This window comes from Cervus elaphus, chromosome 10, assembly GCF_910594005.1.
Source record: "Cervus elaphus chromosome 10, mCerEla1.1, whole genome shotgun sequence".
In the NCBI taxonomy this organism is placed as follows: Eukaryota; Metazoa; Chordata; class Mammalia; order Artiodactyla; family Cervidae; genus Cervus; species Cervus elaphus.
In genome coordinates, this window is record NC_057824.1 from 27,308,261 (window position 1) to 27,335,945 (window position 27,685).

The window sequence follows — 27,685 nt, forward strand, 5'->3', positions numbered from 1 at the left end:
TTCAGTATTAAATGTGTTAGATAAGATGCCATGTAGTGAAACTGCTTCTGCATCATGCTGCATTATCCCTTTTAGTTATAGGATCAGCTTGTGAAGGAGACATGCATATATATAGCTCTGGATATATAGATACCTACATAGTATATACATAAAACTGTTCTGTGTTTTAGACAGTTTTTTAGGATCTTAAAAAGTATTCAGATTTAGTTAGTTGTTAACAAATATTTTCTCATCCTTGAATCACACTTAAAGAAAATAATAAACATCTTTTATAGCAGCAAACTACAGTCTGCTGATACTAATTTGATACCGTGTAGTTTCCCTAGTTTATGTCTTTTTCATCATCCAGCTGGCTGTCACATCTCTGTCCATACAGGACTTGGCAGAAATTAAATGTATCTCCATTACTTGCTTTGATTCTGCATAAAAGTGAATAATTGAGTATCTGATGTTTATCAGGACCTTTGTCTCCTAATAATGTAAATGCAGGTAATTATGAATTGACTGTATCTGATCATAAAGATTGTAGTGATGACACTCTGCTTTACATTTGAAAAATTAAACATTCTAATTAGAATGTTCTGAGTCTTATGAACTTAAATTTTCTGTCCACTTCCTTGGGAGATAATGTCTTTTGTTTTTATTTTTTAAAACCATTGTGGTAAAGCTTACATAACAAAATTTACCATTTTAACCATTTTTAGGTATACAAGGAATAATGTTTGTTGCAAGTATCATTTGTATTAATAATAGCTATATTAAATATCTTTTAGCAGTATTTTATTCTTGTTTTAGACAATTCGCCATTACTTAGATCCTTTGTGGCACCAGCTTGGAGCCAAGACTAAATCCTTGGTTCAGGATTTGAAGATATTACGAACCCTGCTGCAGTATCTCTCTCAGTATGATTGTATCACATTTCTTAATCTTCTGGAATCTCTCAGAGCAACAGAGAAGGCATTCGGTCAGAATTCAGGTGGGAGATAAAAATACTAACGTTATTCTAGGAACTGATTTGAGTGAAGTACTAGATTTTATTGGGGAGTCAGGTGTGCGGAGTGCTATATTCAACTACATGATGTACTGAGATGTCAAATTATGTTTTATGTTCATAGCACAGGGATGTAGGTTTTATTGATAGCTAATGTTTCCACCTACTTAACTTCTGTTCTGTATATTAATAAATATTCATATCCATCCAGGCAGTTTTATTTCTAGAAAAGACCATATATCATAGGCAGTCCCCAGCTTAGAAATAGGTTGTCTTCTGAAAGTTTAGTTGTTATGAACTTAAAATTCATTTCCCCAAAGAAACGGCAAGGGAATATGGAGTTTCATTAGCCAGAGAATGAGAAGAGATTTGTAGGGAAGCATACATATGCTGCTGTCCACCAACTGGATTTTCTACCAGTCACATTCTTGCCTCATTACTGTGACCTTTCTCACTGTGTGGCAAGACCAGTGATTTTTAAAGTGTGGCCCAGGGGCCCCTGGAGCCAAGATTTAATAAAGTTAATATTTCTTATTGCTTCACCAGGGACTTTCTTGAGTCATAAACTACAAATGCACAGAGTTGAAGAATACATTGATTGCTAGTGAACTTTGGGTCCACTGCCTTCATCTGTGCTTGGGCACCAGCAGCATAACCCACCGATGCTTTTGCAGCATCGTTAGAAATGTCAACACAGTGGGGGAAATTCCGTAATAGTATTAGTATGAGAGTAGTTTTGAGGTCACAGACCATCCCCCTGAAAACATCTTGGGGACCCCCAGGGATCTGTAGGCCGCACTTTGAAAACCACCAGTCTAGCCAAACAGTGACAGAGACCATAACAAGGGAGGTGTGATTGGGAGATGAACAGGCTGGTGACTGGTTGATATACAGGTCATGTGACCTTCAGAGATTCTCTGAAGTTAACCATAAATTAAAGGCTTTTTTTTCCCCCTTAACATTTTATGTTAGGTTGGCTCTTTCTTGACTCCAGCACCTCAATGTTTGTAAATGCTCGAGCAAGGGTTTATCATGTTCCAGATGCAAAAATGAGTAAAAAAATCAAACTGCCTGAAAAACTGGAGATTAAAGAAGAACAAGGTATCTTGTATGATTAAGTCTTCAAACATGTCTAGTTTTTACATATTTGGTGTAGAAATGCTTATCAAGTTACAGTATAACTTTAAATCTCATTCGACTGTGTGAAAAATATGTGACTGCATTTAATTACTTGTTAACATGTAACATATGTGATCTGTGTTAAAAAATATTTGGAATGGATTCATTGCCAGGGGATTCCAAATAACAAACACGAAGTATCAATCAAAAGTATTCTTACTACTACATAAGAATGGTTGTTGTTTTTTTTTTAACTTCAGAATAATTACTATTTGGGCACTTAAGGTCTTAGTGGACTATTTTAACATCCCGTCTCAGTTCAGTTCACCTAGTCGTGTCCGACTCTTTGCGACCCCATTTACTGCAGCACGCCTAGCCACCCTGTCCATCACCAACTCCTGGAGTTTACTCAGACTCATGTCCATTGAGTCAGTGATGCCATCCAACCATCTCATCCTCTGCCATCCCTTCCTACCACCTTCAATCTTTCCCAGCATCAAGGTCTTTTCAGATGAGTCAGTTCTTCACATCAGGTGGCCAGAGTATTGGAGCTTCAGCTTCAGCATCAGTCCTTCCAATGAATATTCAGGACTGATTTCCTTTAGGATGGATTGGTTGGATCTGCTTGCAGTCCAAGGGACTCTCAAGAGCCTTCTCCAGCACCACAGTTCAAAAGCATCAATTCTTTGGCACTCAGCTTTCTTTATAGTCCAACTCTCACATCCATACATGACCACTGGAAAAACCACAGCTTTGACTAGACGGACCTTCGTTGGCAAAGTCATATCTCTGCTTTTTAATATGCTATCTAGGTTGGTCATAACTTTTCTTCCAAGAAGCAAGCGTCTTTTAATTTCATGGCTGCAATCACCATCTGCAGTGATTTTGAAACCCAAGAAAATATAGTCTGTTACTGTTTCCACTGTTTCTCCATCTATTTGCCATGAAGTGATGGGACCAGATGCCATGATCTTAGTTTTCTGAATGTTGAGCTTTAAGCCAACTTTTTCACTCTCCTCTTTCACTTTCATCAAGTTCCTCTTGATGAAGTTCCTCTTCACTTTCTGCCATAGGGTGGTGTCATGTGCATATCTGAGGTTATTGATCCTGGCAATCTTGATTCCAGCTTGTGCTTCTTCCAGCCCAGCGTTTCTCATGATGTGCTCTGCATATAAGTTAAATAAACAGGGTGACAATATACAGCCTTGATGTACTCCTTTCCCTGTTTGGAACCAGTCCATTGTTCCATGTCTGGTTCTAACTGTTGCTTCCTGACCTGCATACAGATTTCTCAAGAGGCAGGTCAGGTGGTCTGATATTCCCATCTCTTTAAGATTTTCTTTTTAGCTTTTAGGAAACAGAGGTACTAGAATGAGGCAAATAATGGATTTTATTTCACACTCATCTATAACTATTATAGTAAATATATAGTGAATATTGTTGGCTTTTTAAGACATAAAAGTGAAAGTGAAAGTCGCTCAGTCATGTCCAACTCTTCGCCACCCCATGGACTATACAGTCCATGGAATTCTCCAGGCCAGAATGCTGGAGTGGGTAGCCTTTCCCTTCTCCAGGGGAGCTTCTTCTTCCCAACCCAGGTCTCCCGCATTGCGGGCAGATTCTTTACCAGTTGAGCCACCAGGGAAGCCCGAGAATACAGGAGTGGGTAGCCTATCCCTTCTCCAGCAGATCTTCCCGACCCAGTAATAGAACCATGGTCTCCTGCATTGCAGGTGGACTCTTACCAGCTGAGCTGCCATGCTTATGTCCTACCTAGTGCAAAGATCTATTTCAAAACTTAATTAAATACCTTAGTAATACATTTGAGTACTTACAGAAATAAAGGTTTTATTGTTGTCTGCTTATATCTCGTGTTCAGCATTAGGAAAATCATGGAGATTTTAGAAATAATAAAAACTGTTATTCTGTACTGATTCCTTTATTTTGTGTAGCAGTTTATATATAACATCGTAGTTGACAACTGACATGTAATCACCTCTTATTAGTGACCATGCATATGACTTTCTGTCAAGGCGTTATGGAGCCTATGTTAATCTGGGTTTGAAGTGTCTTCATTTAGACCATAAGGAGACCTTCTCAAGAATCTGGATTCTCAAAAAAAAAAAAAAAAAAAAGAATCTGGATTCTCTCATAAGTCTACTTTCCTGGGCTGCATAGTGGGTGCTTGTTTTTCGTTTTTTGTTTTTTACTACCTGCACTATAAGCACTTTGATGGGTGCTTGTTGATTGTTTTGATGTACCGTTTATATGTGCACATGTTCAACCGGACCTCCTAAGTTGACAGTCCTGCCCCTCCTCCCCCCGTTATGAAGGAAGCTCAAAGGAATGGGCTTATAGAACGATGCCTGTGTTATTTGTTTTCAAAGCCTTTGGAATACTTTATGGATAAACATTATCACATAGAATGAGATTATCGTTTATTTCTATACAGAAACAAAAAAGGAACTGGTGCTAGAAAGCAACCCAAAGTGGGCAGCACTCACAGAAGTTTTGAAGGAAATTGAGGCAGAGAATAAGGAGAGTGAAGTCCTTGGTGGTCCAGGTAGGAAAAAAGGAGATGATGACATTGGCCTTCAAAATCTGGCAAATGAGTCCTTTTGATTAGCTCTTTAAAAATAACTTAACACTATTATTTTGTCTATAGAATAAGAAAAATAAGTGCCACATCACCAAAATCTTAGTGACAACTTCCTTTCTGTTCATTGGATGGTTTTCTCCAAGTTCAGTCATTGTATATTCATGAAAGCAGGTTGTTTTACTGGTTGAGTTCTTGGGAAAACCTCTATTTAAAGATATAGCTAATCAACTATTATATATAGAATGGATAAACAACAAGGTCCTACTATATAGCATAGGGAACTCAAATCAATATCCTGTGATAAACTGTAATGGAAAAGAATATTAAGAAGAATGTATATATGTATATACCTGAGTCACTTTGCTGTACCGCAGAAATTAACACAACATCATAAATCAACTAGACTTCAATTAAAAAAAATAAAAGGTGCAGCTAATCTCCACATATATGTTCACTAGGCTTTAAAGCTTAAAGTCTGAAATCCCCAAGGAGAAAGCTAATGGGCTTATGTTTTAAGTTGTCAGCAAGTCTTTTCAAAGAAGCCTTAATTGGCCTGTGGAGTAACATTGGCCTAGCCCTAAAGAAATTCCAAGTTTTAGGGCTACTCTCTTTAAACATTAGCACCATAACTCATTAGCTCAGAACCTGAGCTAAGTTTTTAAAATAAAACCAGATAAAAAATAAAACTAAATTTTAAAGAATATCTGTTGAGACTTTGACTCCTATAAAGCAATAAAGGCAAGCACAGAGTCCTTATATGAGTATTATTCTATGATATTATCACAGAACATATGGTGCTGTGATTTATGACCCTAAGTCATACATACCCACTTAGACAAAGTGAAAAGTATAAAGAAAAAAGAAAAGGGGGAAAAATTATGTCTCGCAGCCACTGTTAACCCTGACATATTTCCTTCCTGGTTTTCTTCTGTGTATTTTCTGTTTCACATTGTTAAAGTTATAGTATAGATATAACACTATAAAGTTCTAGTGTAGATTAATTCTGGATGTAGAATTAATGAGACAAATGACACTGACATTTTCAAAGTTCTCAAAACATATTACCACATTCATATGTAGGTTTTTATCAGTTGTCATTTCTTTTGGAAGTATAAGACCGTGTCTCTCTTTCACCTAGCTAGCATTGACTGAAGATGCTGTATATATTTGTGTGTGTCTGCATGTATCACATATGTATAACAGTTTTATTAATTTGATGGGAGAAAAATGCTTATCTAGTTTGAAATTTTGATGTTTAGGGAACTCAGTATTTTCTCAGATGCATTTCTTTCTTTGTGAATTGTGTTAGTTTCCTTTGCTGGTTTAAGGTGTGTTCTTAGTTTGTATCAGCTTTTTATACATTGAAGATACTAACATTTATCATAGTTGTATAAAGTTGTATTTTGTCTTTAGCTCTTTTTTTAAGATTAGAAATGGGTTTATTTAGAGAGATACACATTCTGTAGACAGAACACGGTCCATCTCAAAAGGCTTGAGAGCAGTCTTTCTTTACCTTTATAATGCACAGTTAATTCTCCAGTGTATTGAGTCAGTCTTAGTTTACAGATATCAATCTTCTCTGAGATTTCTTCATTGCTTTTAAGCCTGGAAAAGCATCCTCATATGGAGAGATGGAGAAGAGTCATCTTTTTTTTATGATTTATTATTTAACATTTGACTTTGTAATCCATTTGGAATTTATTTTAGTATTTCCAGATCCTCTGGAAAATTATTAATTAAAAAGAGCTCCCTTAAAGCCTCTGTTATACCACAGCTATATTTTCATAAGTCTCTAAATATTTCTGGCTTCAACTTTACCCAAAAGATTTAAGTGATCCTGGCAGAGAGGTGAATGTCTTTGATGAGCATCTGAGACCCTTGTTAAACAAAGTGTAAAGTATCTTTAGCGCCAAGGAGGTGAGACGGGTCTTCTTTGTGGGGGGCAGGAGGCGGGGGCACACAGGGAGGAGGGCAGGAAGTGAGCTCATAGCTCCATAACGCTGTTTTCAATTTTAGGACAAGTTCTCATTTGCGCAAGTGACGACAGGACATGTTCCCAGCTGCGAGAGTACCTCACTGTCGGAGCAGAGGTCTTCTTGTTGAGGCTGTACAGAAAAACCTTTGAGAAGGACAGCAAAGCCGAAGATGTATGGATGAGATTAAGGAAGGAAGATGACTCGAAGAGAATCATGAAATCCAACAAGAGGCCCAAAGACCTCCGAGACAAAGACAGGCCCCCTGCCAAAGAGAAGGCCCTCAGAAAGAAGAAACCAAGGTTGACTTTAACTCAGATGGTGGGAAGAACTGAAGAACTAGAGGGGGAGGCAGGTGTTGAGGAGGGCAGCCCAGGAGAGCTGACCAGCAGCCCGGAGAGCTGCACAGGAGACAGTAAGCACGAGGAGTCTGATGTGAACGTGTCCTCCGATGCCGCCTACGGGATTCTGAAAGACCCCCTCACCATCATCCACCCGCTCCTGGGCTGCAGTGATCCCTACGCTCTGACACGCGTGCTCCACGAGGTGGAGCCGAGATACGTGGTCTTGTATGATGCAGAGCTGACCTTCGTGCGTCAGCTTGAAATTTACAGGGCGTCTCGGCCCGGGAAGCCTCTCAGGCAAGTTGTAGGGAAGGTGAAGTCTCACCTTACAGGCTCGACTTCACAGTTCTGTAGGGTTTGTACAGACAGACCAGCTGCCCACGGGCTTTCCGATCTGTAACGCTGCCTTGTTGGGATGTTGGCTGAGTTTGTGAAACATCTGATGGTTCAGGTCCATCTGGGAAGTACGCCTGAGGAGGAGGTCGCGTGTTGTAGTGGGACCGGGGATCTGGGCGAACGCCTCCCTTGGTAACCTCTGCTGCTGTTCGGTGCCGTATTCTTTATGCATCGGTTGTAGCCTACAGGGTGCCGTCTCTGAATAAGCCTAGGAAATTTACAATATCCTAACTTCTCCCAAATGTTCATGTAATCATGACTCAGCAAAATCATGTCATAATTCGAAAATGTCTTTCTTTTAAATCTGAAGAAGTGACTCTAAGTTACAGCCACATAAAACTGAAGTATTTGGGGAATTATTGTACCAAGTTTTCTTGAGTTTCAAGAACTATCAGATGAGAAATCTACAGAAATATCAGATGAGAAAATGGTGCCTCCCAAAGAATATAGTGTTCTGGCTCTCCAATTATCCGAGGGAAATAAACAGCAAAATTAATATCCTGAACTCAGCCTGAACCAAAATCAGAGCCAAAAGAAACCTTTCTAGCCAGTTTAACAAAGGCAACCCTTCCAAGTAGAGATGAATGGAGGAGTTGGGTCAGAGATAATGCAGGATGAAGAGATTAGACAAAGCTGGTAAAATAATTATAGGCTGATAAATTTTTCATACTTTACCATTGATCAATACTGTAGATAGCTTATGTGCACCCAAGTTCTCTGTTGCCTGATAATAGAATACTGTGTGATGCTTAGAAACAAAATGTCAGAAATGGAAGGGTCTTTGGAGTTCAACCACTTAGTCCAACAATGAGAAACTGAGGCTCAGAGGTGGTGAGTGACTTGCCCTTGGCCACTTGATGTATTCGTGGCAGAGCAGGGGGTCTCTGGACTCATTGGCCAGTGGCCTTTTCCATGTTCACACTTTAAAAAAATGCAATCTAGGAAGATGAAGGTCAAAAGAAAAATCGAGGGTTAAAGAGGAAAAATATCACACACAAAAAAAGGAAAAATATCTCTGATGGAAGGTGAAGAAAAGGTGCTTCATTCAGCTTAGCAACAAACAAGATAGAAAGCTGGCCTTTTCTAAGAGAAAAGAATATGTCAAATTATTTCTTGAGGCGCTTGATATAATCCATATGTCCTCTGTGTCCATGTGTTTATATAAAATGTGCGATGGCTTGGTTCTGTTAAGACATGAATAAAAAGGAACTGAGAAATTACTTGTGAAGATAAAGGTCATATAGATTTCATTTGTTTACTTTTCACTAACATGAACTTTCCTAAGCTGGCTTTTATAACTGCTCTCCAACTTTTTAAATGATTGTTTGGCAGGGGTGCAAAGAAAAAATTGAAAAAAGAGAAGCCGCTAAGATTGTGTTTTCTGACTTGTTTATAGTTATGAGGAAAGAATTACTCTATCCCTCTTTGTTATGTTTCAGTGTTTACCTAAACTCCATTCCTCCTTTCGGTGAAAGAAGAAAGGAAAAAAAAGCCCATGTGGTAATGAGACCTTTAACAGGTGGGGTTTAGGCTGCTTGATTTTAGCAAGTATGTGATTAATGGAACCTTTTCTTCTCCATCAAATATTTATTATTTGAACACTCTGGGTTGCTGATTTCACGCTTTTCCTTCCAGGGATTAAAAATTATGTGTTTTCAGCCTAAAAGAGATCTGTCTTAACTTGCAGGGTTTACTTTCTTATATACGGAGGTTCAACGGAGGAACAGCGCTATCTCACTGCTTTGCGGAAAGAAAAGGAAGCTTTTGAAAAGCTCATAAGGTAAATACACAGAAGATCAGTATGAAGGAATCAAAGGCCTTTGAAGATCCAGAGGCTTCTCTGGATCTAGGTGGGGGAATATCTCCTAGCCCTTAGGTGCTAGGGACAGTCACGTCAAGATACACCTATGGTCTGATAACCCCCCAGGGTTTACATGGATCAGCACCCATTTCTTTTTTCCCTGCCTCTGCACCATATCCCCATTTGCTTTTCAGGGGTTTGATGGACTATTAGATATGTGAAGAAAACTGCTTTTCTGTTTGTAAAGAAATAAAACCTAAAGCACCAGCAGTAGGTAGAACTCTCCCCCTCCCCCATGTCCAAGATTTCTCCCTTCGCTTGGAATCATGATTTTTTTTTTTTCCCTTGTGAAATCTCCATTGTCTTGGGTGGGTGACTGCTTTAGTCTTTACCCAAAAATACTTTTATGACCTGGTCAGTTCATATCAATAGAATCACTCTGAGAAAAACATTTTTATAAAAGTGCAACATTTGTCTGAGCAGATGTGTGTTTTTTGAGAATGAGTATCCTTTAATGTTCCAGATAGAAAAAGTTTTTGGTTTAACAGAAGGAAAATGTTCCTAAGTGAGATATTGATAGGCAAATTGCATGGCTACCTCTTACCTGTAGGCATCTGAGAAAGCTGATAACATCTCCCAAGGAATGTTGTCAAGGAGATGGTAGCTTGGTGAGAGAAGATGAATCAGGTGGTCTCTCAGGGGCCCCAGGAGCCAGGGCAGGGGCTGGACAGGGAATCCTTGAGCTGAGATAGAGAAGAGGCTAGATGAGAGGATACCATGGCCTAGCCTGGCTGGGACCGAGCCAGACCAGTCCTAAAAGCCTCAGACACTGGCAACGTAGCAGTGACAACAAGAGGGCATAAGTCACTTTTAGTGGCAGTTAGCCAGCCAGGACCTCGACACAATTTCAAAATGGACAGTCATTCTCCAGCACTGGCTGTGGGCTTTCAGTATATGCCTAAAATATGTAGATACCCCAGTGCATCCAGGAATGGTTTCCAGACACAGGAGCACTTCCTGAATCAGTGTCATTGAGCCCCTGTAAAGACACTCAGCACAGTATGTGGGCAGCACCCTGTGCTGTCCTTCCCTCCCCTTCCTCTCCTCTGTGATTGTGGCATGTCTTAGGCAAGGATTCTTTTTTTTTTTTTTTTCCATTTATTTTTATTAGTTGGAGGCTAATTACTTTACAATATTGTAGTGGTTTTTGTCATACATTGACATGAATCAGCCATGGATTTACATGTATTCCCCATCCCTATCCCCCCTCCCACCTCCCTCTCTACCCGATCCCTCTGGGTCTTCCCAGTGCACCTGGCCCGAGCACTTGTCTCACACATCCAACCTGGGCTGGTGATCTGTTTCACCCTAGATAATATACATGTTTCGATGCTGTTCTCTCGAAACATCCCACCCTCGCCTTCTCCCACAGAGTCCAAAAGTCTGTTCTGTACATCTGTGTCTCTTTTTCTGTTTTGCATATAGGGTTATCATTACCATCTTTTTAAATTCCATATATATGCGTTAGTATACTGTATTGGTCTTTATCTTTCTGGCTTACTTCACTCTGTATAATGGGCTCCAGTTTCATCCATCTCATTAGAACTGATTCAAATGAATTCTTTTTAATGGCTGAGTAATATTCCATGGTGTATATGTACCGCAGCTTCCTTATCCATTCGTCTGCTGATGGGCATCTAGGTCGCTTCCATGTCCTGGCTATTATAAACAGTGCTGCAATGAACATTGGGGTGCACGTGTCTCTTTCAGATCTGGTTTCCTCGGTGTGTATGCCCAGGAGTGGGATTGCTGGGTCATATGGCAGTTCTATTTCCAGTTTTTTAAGAAATCTCCACACTGTTCTCCATAGCGGCTGTACTAGTTTGCATTCCCACCAACAGTGTAAGAGGGTTCCCTTTTCTCCACACCCTCTCCAGCATTTATTGCTTGTAGGCTTTTGGATAGCAGCCATCCTGACTGGCATGTAATGGTACGTCATTGAGGTTTTGATTTGCATTTCTCTGATAATGAGTGATTGAGCATCTTTTCATGTGTTTGTTAGCCATCTGTATGTCTTTTTTGGAGAAATGTCTGTTTAGTTCTTTGGCCCATTTTTTGATTGGGTCATTTATTTTTCTGGAATTGAGCTGCAGGAGCTGCTTGTATATTTTTGAGATTAATCCTTTGTCTGTTTCTTCGTTTGCTATTATTTTCTCCCATTCTGAGGGCTGTCTTTTCACCTTTAGGCAAGGATTCTTACAGCTGTCGATCCACAGCTATGGGACAGTCCTTTCAGCCTGTGAAAATATATTTTCTTTTAGTTTTTATTGAAGTGTGGTTGATTTGTAGTTTGTGTTAATTTCCACCATACAGCAAAGCGATTCAGTTACACACATATAACTCTCAGTCCTTCCCTCCCCCAGCCCCTCTCCACCTTGGGAAGTCTTTTCTCTATGTCTTGAGTCTGTTTCATTGTTGTTCCGTTACTAAGTTGTGTCTGACTCTTTGCAGCACCATGGACTGCAGCACGCCAGGCTTCCCTGTCTTTCACCATCTCCCGGAGTTTGCTCAAACTCATGTCCATCGAGTCGGTGATGCCATCCAGCCATCTCAAACTCTGTTTCCCCCTTCTCCTCCTGCCCTCAATTTTTCCCAGCATCAGGGTCTTTTCCAGTGAGTCAGCTCTTTGCATCAGGTGGCCAAAGTATTGGAGCTTCAGCTTCAACATCAGTCCTTCCAGTGAATATGCAGGGTTGATTTCCTTTCAGATTGACTGGTTGGATCTCCTTGTGGTCCAGGGGACTCAAGAGTCTTCTCTAGCATCACAGTTAAAAAGCATCAATTCTTTGGTGTTTAACTTGTTTTATGGTCCACTCTCACATCTGTACATGCCTACTGTTCCCCTCCTATTTGCCATGAAGTGATGGGACTGGATGCCATGATCTTTATTTTTTGAATATTGAGTCTTAAGCCAGCCTTTTTTCCTCTTCTCTTTCACCTTCATCAAGAGGCTCTTTAGTTCCTCTTCACTTTCTGCCCTTAGGGTGGTATCTTCTGCATATCTGAGGTGGTTCATATATCTCCCAGCAGTCTTGGTTCCAGCTTGTGATTCATCCAGCCTAGCATTTCACATGACATACTCTGCATGGAAGTTAAAGAAGCATATAAGTTGAGTAAACGACTCCTTCCCCAAGTATGAACCTGTCCACTGTTCCATGTTGCTTCTTGACCTACATACAGGTTTCACAAGAGGCAGGTCAGGTGGTCTGGTATTCCCATCTCTTTCAGAATTTTCCACAGTTTGTTGTGATCCACACAGTCAAAGGCTTTAACATAGTCAGTGAAGCAGATGTTTTTCTAGAATTCTCTTGCTTTTTCTGTGATCCAGTGAATGTTGGCAATTTGATCTCTGGTTCTTCTGCCTTTTCTAAATCCAGCTTGTACATCTGGAATTTCTCAGTTCACATACTGTTGAAGCCTAGCTTGGAGGATTTTGAACATTACTTTGCTAGCATGTGAAATGAGCACAGTTGTATGGTAGTTTGAACATTCTTTGGCATTGCCCTTCTTTGCAATTGAAATGAAAACTGACGTTTTCCTCTCTGGTGTTTTGTGGGTATGTATTTTCTATTCATGTGTTCTGGAGGATAGTATGTGGGCTTCCCCGGTGGCTCAGATGGTAAAGAATCTGCCTATAGTGCGGGAGACCTGGATTTGACCTCTGGGTTTGAAAGAGTCCCTGGAGAAGGGAATGGCTACCCACTCCAGTATTCTTGCCTGGAGAATTCCATGGAGAGAAAATCCTGGTGAGATATAATCCATGGAGGATATTTTATATGTGTGTATGTATGCTTTTTGAAAAAGATATTCCAGAAAGTGTTATAACCATGTGTTACACAGACTTCCTCTTCCTGTTCAGAACATTTAGCTTCTCTGTGTCTCCTAGACCTTCATCTCCCAAGACTCAGTCAACAGATATTTCTTGAGCATCTATTATGATCCAACTCCTCCTGTCCTCACATTAAAGTGCTAGACTTAAAGTGGTGCAGAAAAAAAGCTCAGTTCTGTCTTCTAGAGCTTATCCCCTAGTGTAAAAGACAAACACTGAATGGTTATGCACAGTCTAATAAACACCTGCAGGCTATAGCCTGCAAAGCTGAAAGAAAGTGGTATCGAGAGATTGTCAGAGGGGGCGAGGAGGGCGGCGTCAGGGGCAGCATCTCTTGAGGGGTGACCTTTAAGCTGACCTAGGCAGCATGTGTGTTGGTTGCTGAGTAGACAAAAGTGGGCCGAGGGTTGTGTTCAAGAGTGTGTGTGAAAGCTCAGAGGTGCAGGAGACCTGTTAAGGATTCAGAACTTTACTCTGAAGGCCGTAAGACAGCACTGCAGAGTTCTAAGTAGGAGAGTGACGTAGTGTGTTTTCAGAGGCTCTCTCTGGCACCAAACTTGGAATGGATGGAGTAGGGAAGTAGTCAGGAAGCTATTGCAGTTGTCCGATAAGAACCAGTGGCAGCTAAGATTAGGTTGATGGAGAGAAGGGGAGAGATTTAAGCGATATTGAGGAAATGGAGTCCAAGAATTGGTGCCCCTGGATGTGGGCCAGTAACCTCCTAATTGGCTCTTTCACTTTTTTTTAAATATCCTTTGCCTCAGGCTTCTCTGATTAAAGTGACTGTCTCTAGATTACATTGCGTACAGGGAACTAAGATATTCAGATGAGGTTGTCGGTGTTTACGTTGAGGGTCCCTAAAGATCACCCTCAGGCTCAGTGAGTCACCAGAAGGACCCACAGGAGTCAGATAAGCTGGGATCCTCACCATTGTGGTTAATTACAGAGAAAGGACACAGAGTCAAATCAGCAGAGAGAAAGAACTCACGGAGCCAAGTCCAGGAGAAATCCAGCGTGAGCTTCCGAGTGTCCTCTTGCAGTGAGGTCCCGGGAAGTGCTTAATCCTGGCCTCCGTGTGTGACAGCACACACTCAGCACTACCCTCAGGGACGCTTACCCGAGAGTTGGGGTCCAGTGTTTTTACTGGGAGTCAGTCATACAGATGCAGTACTCAAAGGACGGACTCCGGCTCCCTGGAGATGAAACATGTATTCACCATAAATCACACTGGGGCCTGCTGTGTGATCCTCTTATCAGGCGGAGTAGTCCAAGAACTCAGATCTCAGCTCCCAGAAGCTGGCCAGGGGTTTCCAGAAAGACAAGCTGAGGAGACAGGCCTTTCTTGGGAATGTGCAGGGTTTGAGCATCCCAGGCCTGCTCTCTGAACCCTTTCCTGCCCAGAGCTGTAGCCCACCCAGAGTGCCTGTAGCATCTGAGTAGGTGAGTTGTATGCGCCAGGCCTCCTTCCCACAGCTGCATCTTCTCCAGTTCATCAGAACGTAGCCTAGAAAAGAGTGCCATTAGTGGACTGTAGCCAGGTGTTGGGGACCCGCATGCACTTCCCAGCTTTTACGAGGGACTGTACACTCAAAGGGCTTAGTGACAAGGCTCAGATCAACCTGGCCTTGACTGGAAACATCCCTCAGCAGAACCCAGGATGTAGCCTTTCTCCTACATTTCAATTTCTACAGCAATTTCCGTACCAGATTTTATCTATATGGCCTGGCCTAATTTTCTAACTCTCTCAGCTGTGACTGTCTACATATTAAGTTAGGTCTTGCCATATCACACAGATAGTAACACTATTTAGAATCTTAAGATATTTACTTTCCCAGAAAACTTGGGGAATTTGAGAAGTGTTTGTTTTGAAAAGCAAAATATATGTGAGGTGCATGGCTAAAAGAGCATTTGCACTGAGCCTGGACTTAGAGAAAAATGTAATGGGAGACTGAGGAAATGCACTTTTGCCAGGACCTCCACAAGTGGTTTTGTTAAGAACAAAAGCAATGCTGCTATTTAAAATAACCAGAGAGGAATGAATCAGGCAAACTGGCAGTGAAAGGACTGTTTGGCTGGACTAGAGATCAGTAGATTACAGATGACAAGTAAAGAGAAAAAAGATTACATGTCTCAGTATTGATAATAAAATGCTCCCTGGGTCAAAAAATTAGTAATAACATTCTGAGTAAACATAGTTTTCGAGAGGTCACCACTTTTCAAAGGGAAGGGTTAGATTATTTGAAATTTTACAGTTAAAAAAATATGATCACAAAATGGGTTATTATGAGGACTTGAATAAATGCCCATTTGAAGAGACTCCTAGTCCAATACCTCCTCCCTGTTTTATCACGTTGTACAAGCTATTCAAATACCACTAGAGATGTTACAGCAATATTAAGAAACCATAGTATTTCAGGTGGATGTAGAAATCTGAATTGTTCTATTATTTTGTATCTGTCACATACAGTAATTTGATTATGCGAAATGTTGTGAACAAGGGACTGAATATTTTTAAGTATGACAAATTTCTGTTAAACTAATTTGAGTTACTGGTTAGGAAGACTTAATATTTTCTTCACAACCCTGGTTTCATTTCAAGAGTACGCTTTTTTTTCTGAGATTTAATTTGCAGTTACATTTCATAGTAAACTAGCTGTTTTGTTTAACAGTATTAACTGAAGCAGTTGCAGGATCATTTGAAAGAAATCTGTTTTTTAGCATGCGAGTGCGTGTTTGGTCATGTCAGACTATTTGCGACCCTGTGGACTGTGGCCCGCCAGGCTCCTCTGTCCATGGAATTTTCCAGGCAAGAATACTGGAGTAGGTTGCCATTTCCTTTGCCAGTTTTTTTTTTAGCATAGTCATGGATAATTAGGGGATGAGGTTACTACATTATAGGGCTTCCCAGGTGGCTCAGTAGTAGAGAATCAGCCTGCCAGTGCAGGAGACACAAGAGACACAGATTCAATCCCTGGGTGGGGAAGATCCCCCGGAGGAGGAAATGGCAACCCACTCCAGTATTCTTGCCTAAAAAATCGCATGGGCAGAGGAGCCTGGCGGGCTACAGTCCATGAGGGCCACAAAGAGTCAGACATGACTGAGTGACTGAGCACACAGTTACGACATTAATAAAAGCTAACATATGGTGCTTGTTATGTTCCGGGCACTACTATGAGTGCCTTACATGTGTTATGTGATCTTTGTAACGGTCTGTTGAGGTTCAGTTCAGTCACTCAGTTGTGTCCAACTCTTTGCGACCCCATGAACTGCAGCACACCAGGTCTCCCTGTCCATCACCAACTCCTGGAGTCCACCCAAACCCATGTCCATTGAGTCGGTGATGCCATCCAACCATCTCATTCTCTGTCATCCCCTTCTCCTCCTGCCCTCAATCTTTCCCAGCATCAGGGTCATTTCCAATGAGTCAGCTCTTCACATGAGGTGGCCAAAGGATTGGAGTTTCAGCTTCAGCATCAGTCCTTCCAATGAACACCCAGGACTGATCTCCTTTAGGATGGACTGGTTGGATCTCCTTGCAGTCCAAGGGACTCTCAAGAGCCTTCTCTAGCACCACAGTTCAAAAGCATCAATTCTTTGGTGCTCAGCTTTCTTTAGAGTCCAACCCTCACATCCATACATGACCACTGGAAAAACCATAGCCTTGACTAGATGGACCTTTGTTGGTAAAGTAATGTCTCTGCTTTTTAACATGCTGTCTAGGTTGGTCATAACTTTCCTTCCAAGGAGTAAGCGTCTTTTAATTTCATGGCTGCAATCACCATCTGCAGTGATTTTGGAGCCCAGAAAAATAAAGTCAGCCACTATTTCCACTCTTTCCCCATCTATTTGCCATGAAGTGATGGGACGAGATGGCATGATCTTAGTTTTCTGAATGTTGAGCTTTAAGCCAACTTGTTCACTCTCCTCTTTCACTTTCATCAGGAGGCTCTTTAGTTCTTCTTCACTTTCTGCCATAAGGGTGGTGTCATCTGCATATCTGAGGTTATTGATATTTCTCCGGCAATCTTGATTCCAGCTTGTGCTTCCTCCTAACCTGTTGAGGTTAGGTTTTAGTATTCTTCCCATTTTACAGACAGAATTGAGGGACAGAGCTTTTAAAAAACTCGCCTAAAGTCAACACGGCCAGTAAGTGGTGTCAGATCCACAACATGTGGATGCAGAGTCTGCGTTCTAACCCCCTGTGCTGTGCAGCCACGCACAGATAACAGATTGACCAGGAAAGGAAGCTGCCCCTGCCTGTGATGGCTTAGTCAGTAGGGTAAGTGGAGATATAGAGGGGGGGAAAATCCCCCATGTTGATCCCAAATGTAAAAGAAATTTAAGAGCAGTAAGCTCTCTGGACCATTTGCCATGTGTCCCCAGCTGGAGTCTGGTAGGTGTGACGGGGCAGTACTGAGTGACTCTGGAGCTGTGATCACTGCAAAGAATTCTGCAGTAGCCACCCTTGACGCTGGTGTTGAGAATAATGGGCCGGAACAGAACTCGAGTGATTGGCCTATGCAACCTGTTCATAAAGTGTTACACTAATAACAACTTTGCATTTGTATATTATTTCAAATAGTATAGAATTTATAAACTTGAGTTTCTGTTCACCCATGGTACCTCTTTTTGGTACCGTGCCCTAAGACATTGCGTATCCAGAGTGGCTGAGGAATTGCTCCATCTGATTTTATCTTATTTCTTTGGAAAACCCTTGGGTATGAGCCCTTGTTGGAATCACTGGTTGCTAATGATTCCTCTTGTTTCCCCTTCCGCAGACTCTCTTATTGCAGGCAGTTCCACGGTGGTTTTCCACGTTGCTATATTTCCTCAACTCAGCTGCAAACCCAGCCAGGGCAGAGACGCAGTCTTATACATCTTTTCTGTTGACCTGCCACAAAAGGACCCACAGAGCCCGCTGTTTCCTGAGCTGATTCTAACATCCTTTTACTGGTTTTGAAAAATCAGAGGATGGCAAGCCTGGCTTAGTCTTCCTGTGGCTATTGAGGGTCCTGTCATGATTCTGGTTCCTGATTGCAAATCTGAGTTAGGATTCTATAGGCTTGTCAGTCTACCAGCTTAAGGTGCTAAGCTTTCTTGAAGACAGAAATTATTGGGTAACCATATTTGTATCCAAATTACCTCGCATAGTATGTGGGAGCCTGCCCTAAATGTTTTAAACAGCTAAGTTAGTGAATCAATACTGCCGTACTGCATAACCTGAGATGTCGATTTTTTTTGTTTAAATCTCTGTTGGAAATTTGCTTTCTTATATTAATCATGATTTTCCTTTAAAACTGGAGAGTGTTTAATGGGGCCTCCCACCTAGAGTTTTTCAAATCATAGTTAGTTTGGCCATTTATGTTTTCATGTCTTTAATCATTGGTCTTTAATTATCTTATCTATGATTTCTCTGAAAATATTGGAATATGAATTGTTTGAATTCTTTTCAGTGCTCAGTAACACATTTAGCACATTTGTATAAAAAACCTCAGTAACCTCTTTGTGGCAGTCTTCATATGCTTATTTCATGACTCAAAGTGTTTGGAGGACATACAGAATAGAAAATAAGTAAGTTTTTTTTTCTTTTTTAACTCCAGAAGATGAGCAGAAGTACCCAACCAAGAAACTGTGCTTCCATTCCCCATCGCTTGTCTGTGCATGTTTGGCTCATACCCAAACATCCTTCTGATGTTTCCTGGGTTCTCTTTTAGCACTACAGTTGCATAGATCATTTTCTATGTTATAATTTACCGAAGATTAAAATCAGGAATTTTGAAATTAATTCAGAAAGGTTGAAGATGTGTTCCTCCCACCCCCAGGGAAAAGGCTAGCATGGTCATCCCTGAAGAAAGAGAAGGCAGAGACGAAACGAACCTCGACCTTGTGAGAGGCTGCGTGTCTGCCAGTGCTCCCACCGACACGCGAAAAGCCGGTGAGTCCCACTCTCTGCCAAGCTCTCCTGCTGCTTGTGCCGAAGGCTATGGGGCTCCAGAGTCTCACTGCAAGAGCTTGGTTTTTCTAAACAAGCTCTTCAACGTGGGTGTCTGCTCTCATATCTCGGTCTCAGCTCTGCTACTTACTAACCACATGTCTTTCTGAATCTCAGGCTCTTCACCCATAAGATAGGGGGGTTGTGTTTTAGGCACCAGCATTGGAAATAAGTTACATTCCAGCATTAGTTGAGATTCAGAATATACTTTTGCCAAGAAGCTTTTGTGAATGGTGATTGGGTTCTTACCTTAACCCAAAGAGGCCAGTGTCCTTATAGATAAGAGACAGGGTTCATTGTTCAGGGAGCATTCCCACCCCTTCCAGTGTTTGTTGATTGCTTCCTGGCACTCTTCTAGACCACAGGTATGTGGTACTCACTGCTCTGCCGCATCCAGCCAGTGGCCTTCCACCGAGACATGCTGGATGACCCTTGCACTGCGGTCCGAGGATGACCATGTCCCTCCCACTCCCCAGATCTCCATTTCAGCAGCTGCCTTCAGCCAGGTGGCGTGGGAAAAACTATGGCTGAGTCGCTTTCTCCTTTGGTGAGGTCAGCGCAGTTAAAGCAGTGCGTCTCAGAATTCACTGTCCTTCAGAATAGCCTCTGGTGCTTGTTAAAACTGTAGATTCATGGATCCCACTCCATAGAAATTCCGATTTGATAGATCTGAAACGGGGTCAGCATCTGATGGAAGTGGTCCTTGGCCCATACTTTGGGAAACACGGCCTCATCAGAGGATCTGTGTCTTTTGAAGAAGATTCTTAAATAGGTTGGGGACATTTCCTGCAGGACAGCAGGAATACCCGGCAATATGAAGGAAGGTAGAGCCTATGGGTACCACATGAAAAGCTATTCACAGAAATCTGCCCTCTGAGTTCAGTCTTCTCAGCGCTCGTATTAGCTTCCCTTTGCTGCTGTAACAAATTGCCACAAACTTTAGTGTCTTGAAATGACATGCAGTCATTATCTAACAGTTATTATACAATCCAAAGTCCAAATGGGTTTCACTGAGTTAAAAAGAAGGTGTCTGCAAGGCTGCGCTCCCTTTGGAGGCTCTGGGGGAGAATCCCTTCCTCTTCCAGGTCATCCAGGGCTGCCTGCTCCCTCACTCGTGGCTCCTTCCTCCACCTCCACCAGCAGCTCTGCCTCTGAGCTTCCTGCTCTCCTTTGCTTATAAGGGCCCTTGGACCTGTCTCCATAATCCAGAAGAATCTCCCAATCTTGAGACCTCTAATTTAATCACATTTCCAGAGTCCCCTTTGCTGTGTAAAGTAACATATTTGCAGCTTCCAGGGGTCAGGACAGAGACATCTTCCGGAGCGGGGGGCATTATTCTACCTACAGAAGTAGGTCCTTCAGCCAGCAGTGTTGGCATCACCAGGGAGCTTGTTAGAAACGCAGCCTCTGGGACCCTCTTCCACACCTACAGAATGCAGTAGGCGTTTTCACTCCATCCCAGGCAATTCACATGCACATTAGTGGGAGAAGCTCTGTGCTCATGTTTCTCCCAGCTTCTTCCATTTTTCTGTCTCTGGACTCATTGATACAAGCAGGAAACACTTCAAAATTTTTCACAGCAGCTCACATGGCAGTTTATTGAGAGGACATTACTAAGCATCTACTGTGTGCTAGGCTCTGCCGTAGGAATTGGGATGACGGTGATCAGCAAAGGGTGGTCAGTGCAGCAGTGAGGGAGCACAGAGGAGCCCCAGAGGGAAGACGATGGTGAGTGTTGGTGTTTGTGAATTCTGTGTAAGGAAGTATTTACCAAGAGACCCCAGTTTCCTAGTAGCTCTATTTAGTTTAAGGGAAATTGCCTTCAACCGTAAATAAACCTTTTTGAAAATACGGGAAAATGTGGAATAAAGTAATACTGTGTAACCAGGCGTGGGAGACTAATAGCAGAAACACAGACATCTGACTTTAATTGTGATCTTCCATCTTTGAGAGTTACTCCTCAGCAATGTTTCTTAAAATGCTTCTCTTTCTTCCCAGGCGGCCAGGAGCAGAACGGTACCCAGCAGAGCATCGTCGTGGACATGCGGGAGTTTCGAAGTGAGCTGCCCTCTCTGATCCACCGCCGGGGCATCGACATCGAGCCAGTGACCCTGGAGGTCGGAGACTACATCCTGACTCCGGAAATGTGCGTGGAGCGCAAGAGCATCAGTGATCTGATTGGCTCCTTGAACAACGGCCGCCTTTACAGCCAGTGCATCTCCATGTCCCGCTACTACAAGCGGCCGGTGCTTCTCATCGAGTTCGACCCCAGTAAGCCGTTCTCTCTCATGTCCCGCGGCGCCCTCTATCAGGAGATCTCCGGCAACGACGTCAGCTCCAAGCTCACCCTCCTCACGCTGCACTTCCCGCGGCTGCGGATCCTCTGGTGCCCCTCCCCGCACGCCACCGCCGAGCTGTTCGAGGAGCTGAAGCAGAACAAGCCTCAGCCGGACGCCAGCACCGCCATGGCAGTGACCGCCGACTCCGAGACTCTCCCCGAGGCGGAGAAGTACAACCCCGGGCCCCAGGACTTCTTGTTAAAAATGCCGGGGATAAACGCCAAAAACTGCCGCTCCTTGATGAACCACGTGAAGAACATCGCTGAATTAGCAAGCCTGCCCTTCGACCAGCTGGCGAGCCTGCTGGGGAACACGGGCAGTGCGCGGCAGCTCTATGACTTCATTCACACCTCCTATGCAGAGGTCCTGTCCAGAGGGAGAGTGAGAAAGTGAGCCGTGCTGCCTGTTTTCTTGTCCCCCGACTGCTTCTGAGCTGCTCTTTGCCGGCCCTCACAGATCTTTGTTATTAGCCCAGTAGCTCATTCTCTCGGGATTCCCAGGTGCCGCAGTGGTAAAGAACCTGCCTGGCAGTGCAGGAGACGCAGGTTCGATCCCTGGGTTGGGAAGATCCCCTGGAGGAGGAAATGGCAACCCACTCCAGTATTCTTGCCGGGAAATCCCATGGATAGAGGAGCCTGGTGAGCTACAGTCCCTGGGGGTCACAAAAGAGTCAGACAGGACTCAGCGACCAAACAACAAAGCTCGTTCTCTTCCAGTCTTTGAACGATTGTGCTGTTTCCTGGGTCAGGGGACCAGAGGCTTGTTTAGGCATCATTTTCACTCTGCACCATCCGCGCCAGGTCTAGTACTTTCCATCTTTACATGAAGTGTTGTCAGGATCAGGGAAGGTGTCTGCAGGTGTTTATAGAAGGCTGTTCGTGAAAGGAACAGAAACTTCGGTTTCCTTCGGAGACTAATGAAATGCACAGTTGTGTTCTTACCCTCTGTCTGAGAGGGGCCTCTGGGACTCTGAGAAGGGAGCATCTCTGCCACTCCTCACCAGTACTCTCCACGCTCTCCTTAGCTTCTCCTAACTGCCTGCCTCTAGGATAAGTTCATGGGGACTTGCTACTGCTAATCAAAGAAAGACAGCAACCTCTAAAACGCCAGTTGGTTTTCTGATCACCTGAAGATAGATGGCATGTACCAGAACCATACCTGGTTTGTTCAAAACCAGTATTTTTAAAACATAGAATGAATGAATTGTTTATAGAACTGGATTGTCTAGAAGGAGCCCTAAAAATTCTGTTTCTACAGATATTTAACCTCCTGAGTCCAGCAATCTCTAAGCCCAAATGGCTAGTCCGGGAGTCTGTTAGATGCCTTCCTTCCCAGTGTCTCCTCACCTGCCCTGGGACCCCCCCAGCACATGTCCTCTCCCAGGTCCCTGCCCCCCACTTTCCTGGGCCGGACTGGCCTCCTGCGTCTCTTATGTGAGGACTGGATGCAAGAAAAGGAGGGATGCACAGTTTTTAAGATTCGATTTTTCCTTCTTGATTTGAACTACAAGTGTTGCGAGGAAATGGAAGATCAATGCATAGAATATATAAAAATCCTAATGAAATATATATATATTTTAAAAATCCATAAGGAAAACAGTCTCATTCCAAACCTTCTGATTGACTTTATTTAGCTTCTTACTGAAGTATAGATACAGGACTTTCACAGCATCTTTGTACAGTTTTTAAACTTTGATATTGAACCATTATTAACTTAGATATTATTCACATATTCAGTAATGAGTTGATCATCTACCTCAGGAGTGCTGTTCAAGAGCATAAGCTCCACTGGCCATATCACCTAGGGGCGTGTTTTGTCAGCATCAGCTGTGTTTGTCACAGTGTCTGAACTCAGAGTAGACGGGGGTCTGTGTGACATGAAATGGCCTTCATCTTTAACACAGTCTTTCAAGTGTCATCTCTAAACCAAATCTGTTGTCTTGACATCTTGGTTTCTTGGTATGTTGACATAAGTTAAAGTGTGTGGATTTTGAACTCTTTACGAGAGTATCACAAGAATGAATTAAGGGGTACCGAATTGTTATCATTAGACTCTGTAGAGTGACTTGGAGAAGAGAGAAGAGGACAAGAAACAGAGATTAGTTTGTGGTAGAATAAAGATTTGGGATACTAACTCTGTCCCAGGGTTAAAAATATACCCTTAAGAACAGAAAACAAAATGTCAGGCACATATGTTAATTTTCACTTGCCTCTGCATTTCTTTCTTTAAGCACTCAGTCATAGTCATGTCTTTTAAGTACATTAAAATAGATACCACCTCAGATAGTGATGGTTATTATCATTTTTCTTCATCCTAGCACTTCTGCTTGAGAAATGTAATTTCTATTTTTTTCTCCTAGTATAATTCCACCTGCCTTTTATTGTTCTTTCATTACATAAAAGGAAAACCCTAACAGCACATTTTTTGAGAAGGGTTTCACTCCAGGTTTTCAAAAATAACCTCTCTTAAAGCTACTATTTTAAAATAGTCCTCGTTACCTGCTACAACATAGAAGACAGTTGTATTTAGTTAGTTGTATTTAGAGAGCCAACATCCTCTGGCTCCCAAAGACTTAGATGCTGTTGTACCTGCTAGGAGGAGGATGTGGAATCCCACTCCAGTGTTCTTGATTGGAGAATCCTGTGGACAGAGGATCCCAGCGGGCTACAGTCCACAGGGTTGCGCAGCATTGGACATGACTGAAGCGACTCAGCATGCACAATACTGGACATGCCTATTGGACATCTTAAGATGGGGCACTGGCTCAGATGTGTTTGAATTATGAGTGATAGTTTCTAATGAGCTCTAAAATGGTCATTATAATTGAAAGGCTCTCATTGCTACGTCCTCTTCCGACTAAATAAACATCTTAGTGTCTCCAGTTGTGAAAACCCTTCAATATAACCACCACGTATTTACTTTACATCAACTTCTTTTACAAATTTTTATAGCCTAAGAATCTGGCAAAGAACTAGAGATGCATGCAGTTGCAAAAACTTTATCACTTTGTTTTCTAGCAGCATTTTGTTAGCTTTGCCCTTTTTTTTCTTTCAAAATCACAAATATCCGATTATGAACTCATGCTTAGCTTTCTTAAAACCTTTTTTAAGAACTCGAGACCAGCATTATTCTAGTTTACAAGTTTTTTGCACAAAACTTTTTGAGTATATGAAATATTGTGAGAAATGGTTTTCAGTTTTGTTTAAATCACAGTGCCTCTCTTGATACTTTCTTAAAATTATATATAAGAAATCATTTTTAAGAGTGGCCATAAATAATATCCTTTTGGCAACCAGTTGCTGTTTCTTTAATCTGAGGCTTAGTATGTCTATATGTCTGAATATGTTTGAGTACCTCCAGACTGTAGTTTCCCAGCTCATGAGGGGACTGAAAATAATTGTCTCATTTATCAACCCTCTGAGACTCAGAGGGTTAAGACTAGATTTGGTTGTGTTGAGAAAACAGAGTATAGACTTAATAAATGGCCTCCAGCAGGAAAACCTACACTGAAGTGAATCCAGAGAAGTGGGTAGGGGAGAAAGACAGGCATTATTAATCTTTGCTTTTGTTTTTCAAGCATAATTTGATTTTCTTCTGGCTCAGAAAACTTCTTTAGGGAAATTCCCTTCTCTTTTGTGTTCAGTTGAACCTAGGAATGTCCCCTTAAGAACCAACATTTTAGGAAAATTCTTTTCTCAGGCTTGAGCCTATTAAAATTTACCCAGACTTCGACATGAGTTGTCACTTTTCTTCATTATTTTGCTTTCTATTTTGGTTTATAGCTATTTCCTGTCTGATTCTGAGCTTCAGTACTTAATCTACCATCTTTATCCATAGGTTTTTGGTGGCCTACACCACTGTGGTTTTTTTAAGGTTATATAAGCCAAAATTTGGATGGGAGGGATACCTAACCATTTACATCAATTTGTGACAGAGTTGTTTGTGTATGTTTTAATAAAATGTGTGTATTTATTCAGTATTTTCCTCAACGTTCTGTGGGCAAAAACAACCAAGTGGAGCAAAAAGGAATACATTCCCAGTATATGATAGTTACCAATGTGTTGGTAGATTTAATTTAAAATTATAGAGAATATTTAATTAGTTTTTCATACAGAATAAGTGACTAAAGCTGCAATGTGCTTTGAACCACTGCTTTGGCATTTGACTTGCTTGGTAAGCCCACTTTCTAAGGCTCCAGTGTATTTTTCTTCTGGTTATTTTCCTTTGCTGCTTTTCATTTTGTAGCATGTGTCCTTAAGGAGGAGGGGAAAAATGATTCTTCTGAAAATACTCATTTGTTGACTTGTAATGAATGTGTCGTAAGCACAATGCCTGGGACACCTCAACTCAACAAAGATTAATTCTTGCCACCTGTGACTCATACATTTTTGTCCCTTTAACAATGAAGTTGAAAGAAGTAGATGATTATTTTGAAACAAGAATTTATTGTATCCTCTTAAATAAGTTATTTACTAATTTGCTCATTTGGATTTAATTATTTTGAGCTTCCATGGTGGCTCAGATGGTAAAGAATCCACCTGCCAATGCAGGAGACCCGGGTTTGATCCCTGGGTGGGAAAGTTCCCCTGGAGAAGGGAATGGCTACTCACTCCAGTATTCTTGCCTGGAAAAATTCCATGGACAGAGGAGCCTGGCAGGCTTCAGTCCATAGGGTTGCAAAGAGTTGGACATGACTGAGAGACTAACAGTTATTTTGCTTCTGCTTTAAAATGTAGGACCTAAACCCTCTTTAATGCACAGTGTCAATTTATTTCTCAAAATGTTTATGTCCCAATACTTCGGTAGAATAATGAACCCTTGTAATGCGGAAGTGTTAAGTTGCTCAGTCACAGCCAACTCTTTGCGACCCCATGCACTGTAACCCAACCCAGGGATCAAACCCTTAGTAGTAATATAACTCAAATTTATTAGCACTTGTGCTTTATCTCTTTTAACTCATGGCAAAGCCATAAAGTTACAGATACTTAAATTTTTCTTTTACAGAGACGAAACTGAGGCACAGAGAGGTTAAGTAATTTTTCCCAAAGTCATCCAATAAATGGTGGAACCATGATTTCAACTCAAGCACTTTGACCCCAAAGTTCATAATGAAAAACTTGAGGGCAAAGGAGGGCCCAGTGGAGAGTTGGAAACTATGTTTTGTGTCTCCTTTCATGAATCTAATAACAAATATAGAGAAAGCAGATTGGTTTGTTTCCATGCCTCTCAGAGAAGAATGTGCTGAGCAAATACGCAAAACTTGGAAACAGGTCAAAGAGAACACGGAGTACTCTTCTCTGCAGACCTGGATGTTGTCTAGTGACCTCTGCTGCCCAGGGATTATCTGATTTTCTAGAGTTGTGAACCTTTTGCTGACTGCTTAGGAAAACTATTTTGCGTGCTTATAAAGAAGAGAGTTTAACTTGCAGAAAGCTGATAGCTCTGCAGATGAGTCTTGTTCAGTAACATCACAAAGGTTATTGTCTGGTGGGAAATTAACCAATTTTGCATTTGTTAGTAAATTTATTTCTACATTCCTGTGACCAGCTACAAATCTCCAGGTCTTTCAGTTTTCTCCTAACTCAGTCAATATATAACTGGTTTCCTCATTAATGAGATTGAATTAAAGAAAAACTTCGACTTCTGTTATTTTTCTGTTTGTATGAGAGCCCATGAATTTAACCTTTTGAAAATTGTACTTTGCAAATGATGTTACCAACAGGAGCTCCCATATAATGATGAAACCATATTTCCAGCCTCATTCATCCTAAAATGAAACTTTGTAAACTAGAAAGTATAAATTAAACCTTCTAGTGGACCTCTGTTTCTCATTTTATGAAAGCTCAACTCAATCTTTAATCTGAGTTCCTTTTCTGTGTTGTATCATCAGTGTTAGACTGATTCATGAATGAGGAAAAAAGATATATATGTATACACACACACACACACAATATGGCTTCCCAGGTGGCTCAGTATTAAAGAATCCACGTTCAATGCAGGAGATGCAGGTTCTGTCTCTGGGTGGGGAAGATCCCCTGGAGAAGGATATGGCAACCCACCCTAGTATTCTTGCCAGAGAAATCCCATGGACAGAGGAGCCTGGCGGTCTGAGGTCCGTGGGATTGCAAAGAGACACAACTGAATCGACAGCACGAACACGTGCACACACATACATAATATATGTACACATATTTAAGAACTGTACTTTGGAATTAGGCCATTAATATTAAAAACTATAAATT

At 41.8% G+C, this 27,685-nt stretch overlaps 1 protein-coding gene across 1 annotated transcript in view; it reads left to right on the top strand.

Moving 5' to 3' along the window:
• Positions 1 to 27,261, top strand: part of ERCC4 (ERCC excision repair 4, endonuclease catalytic subunit) — a 41,184-nt gene extending 13,923 nt beyond the window's left edge. The window contains exons 5-11 of the mRNA XM_043914354.1: positions 796 to 976; positions 1,964 to 2,092; positions 4,563 to 4,673; positions 6,726 to 7,323; positions 9,110 to 9,202; positions 18,935 to 19,047; positions 21,103 to 27,261. Coding sequence (XP_043770289.1) covers positions 796 to 976; positions 1,964 to 2,092; positions 4,563 to 4,673; positions 6,726 to 7,323; positions 9,110 to 9,202; positions 18,935 to 19,047; positions 21,103 to 21,836 — 1,959 coding nt within the window. The 3' untranslated portion in view covers positions 21,837 to 27,261. The remainder of the gene's footprint in view (positions 1 to 795; positions 977 to 1,963; positions 2,093 to 4,562; positions 4,674 to 6,725; positions 7,324 to 9,109; positions 9,203 to 18,934; positions 19,048 to 21,102) is intronic.
• Positions 27,262 to 27,685: the final 424 nt, after the last annotated feature.